General features: G+C 32.7%; 1 protein-coding gene across 1 annotated transcript; it reads left to right on the top strand.

Annotated features, from left to right (window-relative positions):
- The first annotated feature begins 9,827 nt into the window (after nucleotides 1-9,827).
- On the top strand, nucleotides 9,828-11,635 carry LOC104223705 (phospholipase A1-Ibeta2, chloroplastic-like). Its single transcript, XM_009775178.2, has one exon. It carries the CDS (start codon nucleotides 9,927-9,929, stop codon nucleotides 11,562-11,564), a length of 1,638 nt encoding a protein of 545 aa, XP_009773480.1. The 5' UTR covers nucleotides 9,828-9,926; the 3' UTR covers nucleotides 11,565-11,635.
- The last annotated feature ends 2,971 nt before the right edge of the window (nucleotides 11,636-14,606 follow it).

The raw sequence follows: 14,606 nt of genomic DNA, 5'->3' as shown, positions 1-14,606 counted from the left end.
ACAGAGCATACTCAGACAGAACCTTGACTCAGTTACCAAGATAAATCTTTTCTGATGTGGAAGATCAGACTATGCTGCAACCACAGAGCATACTTAGACAGTACCTTGGCTCTGATACCAATTGTTGCGGAAGCCAAATGTATATAGTGTGAATAAGTCACAACTACTATACCAAAAATTATGACAGCCACCAAATAATAAATAAGACAATAAAGCAACAATAAAAGGAACACCAGAATTTACGAGGTTCGGCTAATTTTGCCTACTCCTCGGACACAACCAATATTTTATTCCACTCCAAAAATACAAGTGAAATAATATTAAAGAGAGAAGATACAAATGCCTTAAGAAGATAAGAAGGCAAATGAGAGGTGTGTTTAAATCCTAAACATTAGGCCTTCTTTTATAGGGGGAAATCCCTCCAACTCTTCTTTTCCCACCGATGTGGGACAAACATTTCTGCCAAACTTAACAGGAACTTCATCATATTATATATGTTGAAGTTCCAGTATACTTATCCTGGAACTCCAGTATAATATGATGGAGTTCAAGTATACTTATGCTGGAACTCCAGCATAATATACTGGTGTATTTTCCGGGTTTTGAAAAGTGTTTTCGCTCAGATTTATCTTTACATGAAAAGTGGCTAAATTTCGATTACTTTTGAAAGCGTGAATATTTTTGAATGACCACTTGTAAACTTGGCTATTTTTGAATTTTTCCTGTTAATTAGTGGGACTTCTTTAGTACAATATTTTTTAGACGGACATATATTTGAATACTTTTCTATTCAGCTGCAAATTTTAAATCTCACAAAGGCTTTCTTATCATCTTTCTTCCCTTTCCTCCCTTTAAAAAAGATAAGAATAAAAAGTCTATCTCCGTCCAGATCGTAATTAATAATAAAATAGCCTAAAGTAATCACATGGAAGTATTCACTCAGCTTTAAGTAAATGGAATAAAAAGAGTATCTTTGAATTAAAATAAGTAACCTTGCTAATTGCGGTCATTAATGCCAACAAATCCCATATTTTATCCAACACATCTTCCAAATTTGTCTCCTATATGTGTCATTATCTGTAAGAAAACATATTATAAAACATGTAGGGCACAAGCTGAATTTCCCTTCTTACAATTTATTGAATACTTTAACAATTTTTTCTGAACGAGAGGGATTTTGCATGAGATATTGCAGACGCGTCTCATAATATAAAATTAAAAAAAGGCCATGTGGTATATTTTTATTGCCACTCCACCCCACTCACCACCACTTTTTTTTAATTCTCAAACGAGATTCAGTATTCGGATTGACGTCTGACAAAATTTAGATTTGCGTCAAAAAATCCACATTGAAAGTAAAATATTCTCTAATAAAGGCGATTACATACCAAAAATTCATACCCGAGACCTTTAATTTAAAATAAAGTGGAGCAATACTTACCTCTCTACCACTTCTCTTGTTTGATTGCGTTCTAGGGGTGGGCATTCGGTATTTCGGTTCGATATTTAAGAATTTCGGTTCGGTATTCGGTTTATCAATTGTGTATACCAAATACCGTACCAAAATATTTCGGTACGGTTCGGTATTTCTTATTTTGGTTCGGCACGGTTTCGGTACGGTTTCAGTTTGAAACATTAATGAGTAATATTTAAAATATTGACGCGTCAACTACTGAAATTTCTGCTTCAATATTAAATTTCGATACTGCTTCAATATGAAATTTCTGCTTCAATATTAAGCTGCTTTTTCATATAGATGTGTCAAGACTTTACATTAAGAAAGCAAAGTCGTTTCTTGAAAAACCACAACCAGTTGAAGAAATCTTAGTCCTTAAAAGGAAATTGCCAAATATAGCACCTTTTGGTTATTCTTGTGGTCTGTAACTGTGCGTGCATTCTTGCCTGCTTGGACCTGTTAGTTCTCATTGCCTTATTAGTTTTCTGATCTTTAATAGCCTGCCTGCATACTATTATGTTATAGGGATGAGGAAAAAATTTACTTACTAGATTGTTTACACTGTTATAGGAGGGAAGATCAGCTTGAATTTAGGCATGCAGTTGTGAATGAAAATTACAATTAGTAACAAATGCAGTTGTGCCTTCAGTCTTAAACAGACACAGGCACACAACAGAATTAGACTTAAGGCTTCAGGCCATGTAACAATCATCTGCAGCCAAGCTAATAGATCTGTAGCCAAGCAAGAAAAACCAGAATTATTCTTGTCATTCTTTAGAAGAGATGACTAGCATTCAGAACACCTGCACAACATGTAACAAACATCTGCAGAACAAGCTATGTAACAAGCATCTGCAGAACACCTGAACAGCCAAACCATCTGCAGAACACCTGAACAACCAAACATTTACACACTGCCAAGTTGCAATTGTAACTAAGATGCAGCAGCAACATCAGGAACACCTGAACAGCCAATTGCACTGTGCCAATTATATTTACACACTGTCAATGCCAAGAACACCTGAGCAGCCAAACCATAAACACAAATACACAACATTCAACAAGTTTGAGGTCATGCAGCAGCTAAAAGATGCTAACAGTAACACTAGCAGTTCTTTTAAAAAATGCTAACAGTAACACAATATTTAGTCCATTAGCCCGCCGATTAACATATAGTCATATATCAGTCTGAATAAAGTTGAAGATTCCACCAAGTCTAAAGAAGATTTTAACAAAATAGAAAGAGAAAACAAAATCTTTTTGTAATCATCTTCATTTATCTTTATGCTGTCAAATACAAATTACAATATGATCTATCCAAAATTAATCAGAGTACTATGTCCATTGCTAAAGAACAGAGAGCAGCAGCAGAAATTAGTACAGTTTCTATCCAGTTAGCTCTAGTAAGATACAATTACTACAGTTTGTGCAACGGGCTACACAAATTAGGTTACAGAATCATTTTCCTGTATCAGTTACTTCAATCAATATCTATACACAGCTGCCAACGCTTACTGCTAAAGAAATTTCACGAAACAACTATCTTCATTCTCTGTTCTACTGATATACCTTATAGGATTTTCATATGTCAACCTACTTTATACCTAATCAAACACTTGATCCAAAAAAATGAGTTTCGAATATAAAATTAATCTTCGCTAAAGAACATCGCTAGAAATCTTCATCAAATTCATTTCCATCGCTAGAAAGTAGAAATCGCTAGAAAGTAGAAACATACCTTTGAAAATTGAAACTATCGCAAGTTCGCAACAGCAACATCTTCGTTTGCCCGAAATTTGTGAGGACTGAGGAATGAGGAGTCGGAGCTCGGAAGTCGAAAATCACCAGGAAGTCGGAAATCGCCAAATCGCCGCTCAACTGTATTGTAATCTAAATTGCTAAATGCTAATGCTTAACCACTAACCAGTAACCAGCTAACCTTTAGAGTTTAGGCTTGGGTTTGGGCATAAGAATTAAGATGGGCTTGGGCATAAGAATTAAGAGGGCGATGGGCTGGGTGGGCAGTAATAACTAAGAAAATATCTTTTAAAAATTGGATATTCGGTATTTCGGTATACCGAAATTTTAGAATTTTAATACCGAAGACCGTACCAAAATGCCGAAATTGCAATACCGAATTGGACCGAAATACCGAAAAAAACCGAAACTAAAATACCGAATTAATTCGGTCCGGTTCAGAATTCGATTTTTCGGATTTTATGCCCACCCCTGTTGCTTTCTTGTCTCTTTCTTGCTTCATTCCGAATTCCCATGTTAGGGCCCAAGTTTGCTGAACTGTGCTAAGTGTTTTGCATTGACTATATGTCTTGCTACACGCAAACGTTTTTAATGAACATGTTAGGGAATTAAGTTCTATTATATTGTTTTCTCTACCGTGTGACACGCTAGTGTATGTTGATCATATATAGCATGGACGTAATATAGTTTTATTCAATTTTGTCACTTTCTATGTATTCTACGTACTGTTACTACGTACGTGATTTTGTATGGATTTATTAATACTCCATGTGTACTTCTCCAGCGCAATAAACGCCAAAGTACACATGACATATAACTACTATTATTAGGTATGCCCCATGATAAAACAATTCATGGTTTAAAAAAGATGAGGAAGAAAAAACGCGCAGCTATTAGGTATATATCGTAGGGCAGGACTTGTATGTGCATAATTTAAGATTTTATTATTAGAAGTTGATAACAAAAAAAAAACACAAATTAGAAAAAAGAGTAAGCATACATGGGATTAATGGAGATATAAAAAAATGAGAGAATAAATTTAGAAGTAAACAATTGCTCGTTTTATACATTGACGTTTCTAACCTCTTCTCTTGTTGGTGAAGCTGTTATAATTATGTGTAACGAAAATTATGATAGTTTTTACAGTTGAGCTTCCACCATTTGTGGATTTGTGCGCATTATCCTTTGGCAAGTGTTATGCACTATATATCCTAACGTACTTTACGTCATTTCGGTTTTATGAAGAATGAAAACTACAATAGAAAGAACAAAATTCCATATTCTTCTTCCCCCAGTATTAGTATATATATAATATTCTATTGTAGATACAAATTTGAAACTCTTGCGTCTTTAGAAACGAGCTATTCATGAGATGCTTTAAATTATTTTGAAGTTAAGTTTTGTTGCACAGAAATTTATAAGTTTAAATAGATAACCCGTGTAAAAAAAAAACTTTTTCAATATATATAATTTAAATCTATATTATTCCTTTACTGCGGTTACTACTAGAAATCCACACATTTTTTACTACAATTCTCGTCGAAAAGTAAAAGAAATTTGATAAATTTCGACATTGTTTAGACGGATTTTAATCCTTTGAAATACAGCTAATGTCAAAGATGTTGTCCACACAAGTGAACTTTAGAAAGGTTACACATGACAATAATAACAAATTTAGTACAATTTTACAAGTGGGGTCTAATAAAAATAATACATATGCAGATCTTACCCCTACTTTATGAAGATAAAAAAGTTATTTTCGATAAACCTTTGGCCCAAAGAACAGAACAAAGGAAGCAACACCTTTAAAAGCCAACTAAATAAAATGAATTTACACCCTAGAAAGATTGAGAGCTTTTACATCTAATTACATTGGTGAGTTCATTTTCCTTTGCCCCCACCCCACCCCACCCCAGTACCCCTTTTCTGTTGGCATTTGAAGTAATGATAGATCTCCAGGAGGTGTTCATTTAAGTGGATGAGGTGACGAGATTATCATTTCTCTCCACTAAAATTGCTCCACTACGTACTATTGATTTACACAAACCTAATGGACACTCTTCATATATGCAGCATCCTCACCTCATTGTCCCCCTCTTGCCCCACACATGTATTTTCTATTTTCACTTTCCATGGCTTAACAATTGATTCACCTTCACTTTCATAATCCATTGGCGATAATTCTCTATTATTTTTTGAAGTCAAAGGAAAGAAGAAACTAAGGAAACGATATAAACAGAATGGCTGTTAATTAAGTCTACGATTAATCTTTTTCATTTAGTACGGACAAATATTTTTCCATTACTTTTAAAAAGATGAAAAATCTTATCCTAAATCTTGAGGATGTCATCTCCATAGACATGATCCTAAAGATCAGTCCCATCTTCACAAGATCCTAGAAACTTTTTCTTCTTGCCTAGATCTAATCTCAAACTCTACTATTTTATTGCAGTTAGCAATAATAATAATAATAATAATAATAATAATAATAATTGTATTAAGTAGTATAATACATATCACTTGGCAGCTCCATCGCTTTAACAGAAAGCTACCATTCGTAACAAAATTGCATTAATACTGCACTTAGGCCCCATTTGTTTGCACTTAATGAAGGTCTGATTCTTAATCATTCAGTTCTCAGACATCAAGTACGTTTGTTTTTAAAGTCTAAATCTTAATTATTCAGATCTTAATCATTAAGTATGTTTATATTTTTTACTTCACAACCACTTAATGGGTCTGAATAGGTCTGTATGATTAAGATCGATAACGGAGACTTAATTTCATTAAGATGCTATCATCCATATTCATTATTAATTGTCGCCACCGCCTATCATTATCAACTACCACCATACTGCCGCCACCACCACCACCATCATTCTCAATCACAGTCGCTATCATAATAGACTACCACCACCCACCATCCGTACCACTCCCACCATCATCATTCTCAAACACAAACAACAATCATCCACTTCAACTACCACAACTAACCACCACATCACCATCAATAACCATAATCGGCACTACACATCATTATTAACTACCACCGCCCACCACCAGCTTCCTCAATCACAACTAACACCACCACCCGTCATGATTAACTATCACCACTCACTACCACCATCCTCAATCATAATCGCCACCACTACTAATCACCACTAGTTACTACCCTGAAGAACCACAACCATCAACCAAACATACCACCAAGCACTGTCTCTAGTCGGCATTCATAAGCACCACCATTAGCCATTACCACTAACAAATACCATACTTTTAAAAAAATATTATATATTTTATTGCTAGAATATTAGATTAATTAGAAATTCATTTGAATTTTATGGTTATTAAATTTTAAATAAAGATAAATTTTATACATCCAAATGTTAAAAATCAAACAGTCTTAAACATTTAATATTTAGATCTTAATACATATCTTAATATTCAGATTTGTATTCAGATTCGGATGTCTTAATCTTAATACACATCTTGATATTCAGTTATGTATTCAGATTCAGACGTCTTAATCTTTAAAAAAAACTTAATCCGCGTTATTATATTTAATAATATCTCTGCTCGATATCTATTTTTGCAAAGTTTTTACTATCCTTAAGTAAGATTTCTCTTAATAGTAAAAGGATTTGTTAAAAAAAAAAAAAAACAGACGCCTTAAACATCTCATTTAATTAATAGTAAAAATTTATAAAACTCTACCACGTTAAATAAAAGTGCTATTTATAAAACTAAGTGAAGATGGAACACTTGCTCAATTTCCCCACCCATTATTTCTCCAACCAAAAGTTAAAAAGTGAAATTTTAAAGAAATAATTAAAGAGTCAACCTCAAACTCTAGAAGTGCTCATTGGCGTGCAATATCTTCTTGTGAAAAGATATGATGAATACAGAAAGTGCTAGTGGGAATCTTTAAAAGGTATATTTATATAATGTTTGAGGCACTTCTCCTTTTTGGCATTTTAAGTGAACATTAATTAAAAAGGCTCTTCACTTTCTCAACAAGAATGATTATGAAGGGTTTCTTCGACCACTTACTTGAACCAAAAGATATGTCCACTGAATAATTCAATTCTATAGTGCTTTGGCAAGGATATATTGATGGAACCTTACATTAAGATTTTTTTATTGTGTGGCTATGTATTTCTACCAAAGTAAAAACGTGAAAAATGCAAATAGTATACTTTTTTTTTAACGGGCAATGTAGTAGATTTTAAAAAGTTATTATTTCCACAGTGGAGTTGACTTCCCTGATAATGCAAGATCCACCAACAAGTCTTGCCCACTCTAAAAAGAAAAATTGGCGAAAAACTTACATTATCCGACGTTTAAAAAAAAAACTTACATTATAAGTGAATTTTAATCGATTATAATAGATTATTAATTGATTTTAATCAATTTAGAATTATTAATTTATAACTATTATAAACAGCTACTATCTTATAGTGTATCTACATTTGATGACACAAAGAAATTTGCACCATCACTATGATTCATGAATGAGTTAAACTCTTCGATAAAATGTACGAGTACTTTTTTTTTAAGAGAAGGAACGAACGATGACTATCTCCAATAATTTATAAAGAAGCAATCTAATTAGCGGCGCCGACTCAACCAAGAGTATAGGTGGCTAATGTACGTGTCTGGTCGGATATGGGTGGTCGAAAAAAATAATACAACATATAAAATATCCGATCTGTCCATATTTAATACAGATTGAAAATGGGTTAACCGGTAGATAATATGAATATCCGTATTATTTATGACTTCTTGAATGTAATCACTTTTCGGAGAATTTCTAGTCTCGCAAATTTAAGGAACTTCTAATTGAGTCGTTGCAAATATAACTTCTCCATATTTGACCTATTTTTAAACAATTTATTATCTAACCCATTTTTTAGTGAATCGGATAATATGAATAGATAGTTTTTTTATATCTATTTTGCCACCACTATTCAAGTGTTTCAACCTTCAAAAAGAACAAGTAGCAACATAAAGTGCAATTGGACCAGATATATATATATATATATATATATATATATATATATATATATATATATATATATAACATTCAAAATATACGACCATCTTTCTTTTTTCAGAAGCTCATCGGAAGCAGCATTACATTAGAAATTTAAGAGGCTTAATGAATGGGGAAAAAAAAAGGGGGTGATCATCCTTAACTTGTAAAAGGAAACCATGCACTTTATTGCATGCCTAATTTGCAGCCACGTACAAAATACTTGACTTGAATAAATTTGAAATTCTATTCCTAACTTGTATAGATTTTTCAAGATTCAAACACTTTTACTTCATCAATTTCCAGCAAAAAGGATTTGTTTCTCTCTGACCATTACAATGCTCTTATCCTCCTTAGCTATGACTTTGACATGCAGATTAAACTTGAAAGTTGAAACCATGACAACATATATGGCTTTCGCCACCCAAAAAAAAAAAAATGAAATATAGAAAGACAATTCTTCCTTTTTAATTTGTTGGAGAAAATGGAATATAGCTTTGAATTATTCTGTTTTTCCTCTTAGGTTTGGTGAAGCTTCAATGAAAAGTGGAACGGCATAACAAAGATGAGGAATATCAATTTAAAGTGGAATAATGCAGGAGCTACTAGCTAGTAGTGTTTTTTCTCTCCGTAATTCATAGTTACAAATTCTAAATTTTTTAAAAAAAAAAAAAGACAACAACGACAACATACCCAGTAATATCCCACGTTGTGGGGTATGGAGAGGGTAGTGTGTACGCAGACATTACCCCTACCTTGTGAGGATGGTTGTTTCCAATAGATCATCGGTTCACGAAAGTATAAGCACCATATTAATGAAAATATAAACATGAAGGGACAGTACCAAAAAGCCATATAAAAGCAGAATAAAAACAACAAGATGGTAAGGTGATCAACAATGAAAGAAAACAACGGTTAGTCATAAAAACTTACTTAAAAAAGTTAAATTAATTAAAGTAAATACCCACCTTATAATTGTTGTAGTTTCCCCCAGTAACAAATAATCGGTTTTAAACAAAAAAATTACTATGCTGTAATCAAGGGAGAGTGAGAGAATAAAAATTATTTGGGAGGCATTTACTTTGATGTGATGTGTTTCTTTTCAAGGAACCATATTCAGAATTTAAAAAAGCGGACAAATTAATTTATGGACAAAAAACAAAATATTCAACCTAGTATTTTGTCAAATAACATATTCCAACATCGAAAACAAAAGGTGTGAACATGAACTACGAAAAAGAAAAGTCGATAATAAATTGCAGACTCTATTCAACCATGAAGGGCATATTTGACAGTTAAATGTCAAAATACCATAGTAAAGCCTGAAGGGTATTTTAGTCTAATCCCTTACGTAACCGTGTAACGTTGTAAGCAGACTTTTCGGAAATTAAATTCAAGCAGTTAATCATAGAAGTCAATTACTTAACTTCATTACATAATTACCCTCTCAATCAACCTCATATCCATCATTCTCCTATGGTTTTTCCGTAAATATATCCAAAACAATACCCCTTAAACCTCTTTTCTTGAAATATTTTCTTCTATATATACCTCAGCAAACCCTTTAAACCATCTAATTCCAACCAACAGCTGTAGCCTCCTCCTCCTTCTTCATAACACATTGCTTTTTCTCTCTCTAAATAACACAACTTTCCTCCTCTTTCTCTCTCTAAAAAAATCATGCAGGTGGCAGCGGCAACTAATGTTCATTTTTTTCAGGCACGTCGATCCAGTTTCAAGTACTGTAATGGATCATCTCCATTAAACCCTATACCTAGAGCTACTGTTGTAAATGTATTAAAAACAGTAGCAACACCACCAACTTCTACAACAGAGATGACAAAAAAACATCTTTCAAATCTTGAAATGCTTTTACAAAAGAAATCTCAGCCACATCCAATGGATTCAGCAGAGCCAATTATTCAAGAAACAAAACAGAGGAAAACAGGGGAAAACAGAGGAAGGAATATGTTAGAAGGGCTAAATTTGGCAAGAATTTGGCCAGAAATGAAAGCAGCTGAAGAATATTCTCCTAGGCATTTGGTTAAATTACACAGGATGTTATCATCAAAATCAATGGAATATTCTCCTAGAAATAATCTTGGGAGTAGGTGGAGAGAGTACCACGGTTGCAAAGATTGGTTAGAACTTATTGATCCATTGGATGAGAATCTCCGGCGAGAGTTAGTCCGATATGGTGAGTTTATTCAAGCAGCTTACCATTGTTTTCACTCCGACCCCGCCACGTCAGATAAAGAAAATCCTGACGTGGCGAGGAACGTGTCGTTACCTGATAGGTCTTATAAGGTGACTAAGAGCTTGTATGCCACGTCATCCGTTGGCCTGCCTAAGTGGGTGGATGACGTGGCACCGGATCTTGGGTGGATGACCCAAAGGTCTAGTTGGATCGGGTATGTCGCCGTGTGCGACGACAAAGCCGAGATCCAACGGATGGGAAGGAGGGATATAGTCATCGCGTTACGTGGTACTGCCACGTGTCTAGAATGGGGCGAAAATTTTCGCGACGTGCTAGTTCAAATGCCAGGAGAAAATGATTCAGTTGAAGGACAACCAAAAGTAGAATGTGGGTTTTTGAGCTTATACCAAACAGGTGGAAATAAAATTCCAAGCTTAGCTGAATCTGTGGTGAATGAAGTGAAAAGACTCGTTGAAATGTACAAAGGTGAGAGTCTAAGTATAACAGTAACAGGACATAGTCTTGGTGCTGCTTTAGCTTTATTAGTTGCAGATGATATTAGTACATGTACACCAGATTCACCACCAGTTGCTGTTTTTACATTTGGAGGTCCTAGGGTAGGCAACAAAGGCTTTGCCAATCGACTCGAATCGAAAAATGTTAAGGTCTTACGTATCGTGAACAAACAAGATGTGATTACTAAAGTTCCAGGAATGTTTGTGAGCGAAGCGCTTGACAAAAAACTAAGGGAAAAAGGAGCTGCAGGGGTGTTAAATTTGCTTGACAATAGTATGCCATGGGCATATTCACATGTTGGTACTGAATTAAGAGTTGACACAACGAAGTCTCCGTTTTTAAAACCAGATGCAGATGTCGCATGTTGTCATGATTTGGAAGCATATTTGCATTTGGTGGATGGATATTTGGGATCAAATGAATCATTTAGACCAAATGCAAAGAGAAGCCTTGTTAAGTTGTTGACTGAACAAAGGACTAATATCAAAAAATTGTACAATAGTAAGGGAAAAGATTTGAGTAGTCTTAATCTTAATAGAGAATTTAATTTTCCTAGACCTAGTTGTTTGCCTAGTCCTAGTGTCTTGCCTAGTCCTTCAGCTTGAAATTGTTGGACAGGAGATGTATGCTTCTTGTACAAATTTAAGAAGTAATGAGAAGTATATGTTTTCTATTACTTAATTACTTTTCCTTATTTCTCTTTATTCTTTGGATGGCATAATAAGGAAGTTCTAAAATTCTATTGAAACAAAATATTAAGTTACTGATCATAATTCTGTTTCATAGGGAAAAAACATCTCATTAAAAGTTAAATTTTGATTAGTTATAAAAATTTGGTTATTTAATAAAAATATTAAATTACATTTATAAAAAAATATACAAATGGAGCCAAATGTAATGATATCTTTAAGACAAAAATGGTAAACCAAGGGTCTATTCGAGGGGGCGTTTATAGAGAAAATGACCTCCTATGCTCATTTACAATTGAAAGTTCTCCTACATAGATCTCTTGTGTTATTTTTATAAATTTCTTGTATTATTTTATAACTGATTTTTTCTAATAAAACATCATATAACTAAAATAAAACTCCTTTGAAATAATAATAATAATAATAATAATAATAATAATAATAATAATAATAATAATAATAATAATAATAATAATAATAATAATAATAATAATAATAATAATAATAATAATAATAATAATAATAATAATAATAATAATAATAATAATAATAATAATAATAATAATAATAATAATAATAATAATAATAATAATAATAATAATAATAATAATAATAATAATAATAATAATAATAATAATAATAATAATAATAATAATAATAATAATAATAATAATAATAATAATAATAATAATAATAATAATAATAATAATAATAATAATAATAATAATAATAATAATAATAATAATAATAATAATAATAATAATAATAATAATAATAATAATAATAATAATAATAATACTAGCAAGTGGCAGAGACAACGTCTCTCTCCCTAATCCGTCCTAAAAAAATTCAAAAGTTTTATCTTTACCTAAAGATTTGAGGAAAATTTTTCAAGATCTTCTGAATATTGTACTTAACCCCCTCGAGAATAAATTATTTACCTTTGAACACCCTCAAATCTTGTGTTCGCTACTCCATAGAGTATTTAATACTATATGGTTGACTTTCAGCTCATTAATTGAACACGGATACAACACTTAGTGTGCATTTAATTAAGTATAAGATCCTGCATAATTGGTTGTTGTCACCTTTCAACATGGTCTAGCTAAGGCATATTCAACCTCCTCAGAGCTCAATGTCTTTTAGATTTAAATTATAAACTAGCCACGTTGTAATTTAATAGTTATTAATTGGTAGAATTGCTGTTAGACATTTGGTGATTATGTTTTCTACCTCTTTTTTTAATAAATAAATTATGGAAGCTTTCCGATGTCTTTTAATTCATTTTAAATAAAAATTTAATGTATTCTATAGTTCTTACCCAAAAGATTAATATTCCGCTCGAATAATATTTCCAGTTTATTTTTCATTAGCATCTTTCTTTTTTAACCTCATATCAAATCCCTTTTTCATAACTTATTCTAAATAACAGGTCATTCCATAGTGTATTGATAAGCATCACTTGAACAAATATTATCCTCAATGAAGCAAGTTGTAGATACCTTGGTTCCATCAGAGGAATCTTTTTGGATATGGAGGAGACAGCACGAGCATAATAATCGGCGCCAGCAGTGCATATATAACTCACTAATCAGTAAGTGCAAAAAATAAAAATAATCTAGCTTTGTACTTACTCTAAATATTTTGATCTTGAAAATCTAATACAAGCTGTAGTAGCCAAATGATATATTTTCTCAATAGTGAGTTGTATCAAATAAATAAACAAACAAACTACGTGGTTCGTGTCGGAAAAAAAAATATACGAAGGCAACGAGTGCATTTTTAATAATTCTCTACATCATAAGCTAATGAATTTAAATGAGTCACATTAAAGTATTTTAGGAAATGACCCTACATTAAAATGGATAACATTTGGTGGGCTACGTTTGACCTATGAATATCCTGCTCAGAGCTAAGCAGAAGCCCATTTGAAACTCAAAGGCCTATAGACTAGCCCATTGAGGTCAAAACATGGGAGATCTGCATACATGCACACTTTTGGGGCATTATTTGAAGTTATATCCGTATTATACAAAACAAATTATAAATTTATTCGATTTAGGATCAATTTCAACTTAGCTAATCCGAAAATAAGAATATTCGAGTCTGAAGTTGCAAACTTAAGATGTACTCAAGACTACTTTAATATGAAGTGAAGCTAAGTTTTGCATGCACTAAAAACTTTTTTAGTCTAAAGTGTAAATTTACACTTAAGATGCACTTAAGTTTGTTTTAGTTTGAACTGCAACTAATTTTTGTTTGCGCTTAAGACTTTTTTAGTCTAAAGTACAAATTTTGCACATAAGATGCAGTTAAGACTTAATTGGTCTGAAGTCAGTTTATTTTTTGCAATATAAAGAAGAAGAAGAAGAAGAAGAAGAAGAAGAAGAAGAAGAAGAAGAAGAAGAAGAAGAAGAAATCATGATGTTTGGCTTAATGTATGCATGGTTTGATATGTATTGCCTCACATTATGCTCATGTATCACAGATTTCGGATGTATAATATGATGATTTGTGCTCATTTGTGGTATTTCTATGTGTAGGAATCTTTTGGATACAATTTGGGATGAAAATGGCGCGAATTGGAGCGAAATTGGGAAGAAAAGGCAAAAAGTAAAATTTGAGGGCCACAGCCAGCGTGGGGCGCTGGCTGTGCCACAATTTACAGAATGTATAAAATTTGAGCGCCAGGGCCAGCGTCCCACGCTGGCCTAGAAGCTCAAAACGTAAACATGTCCTATTTCGACTAGGACTCGGTTATTTCGATCATGGGATGCCTCCAACTCATATAAAAGCCAATATAAATCTATTTTGAGAGCGGAGGACATTTTTGGAGAGGAAACACAAGCATAGAGCCGCTGTGGAGGCAGAGTTTCATCTTTTCTTCCATCAAACTTAATATTTTTTTATATTTCTTTGTATGATTTGTTGTTTGACTCCCATGTCTATGTGGAGCTA

The sequence above is a fragment of the Nicotiana sylvestris genome, chromosome 8 (genome assembly GCF_000393655.2).
Source record: "Nicotiana sylvestris chromosome 8, ASM39365v2, whole genome shotgun sequence".
Classification (NCBI taxonomy): domain Eukaryota; kingdom Viridiplantae; phylum Streptophyta; class Magnoliopsida; order Solanales; family Solanaceae; genus Nicotiana; species Nicotiana sylvestris.
Note: the sequence above shows the minus strand (reverse complement) of the source record. Positions and strands in the feature narration are given on the sequence as shown.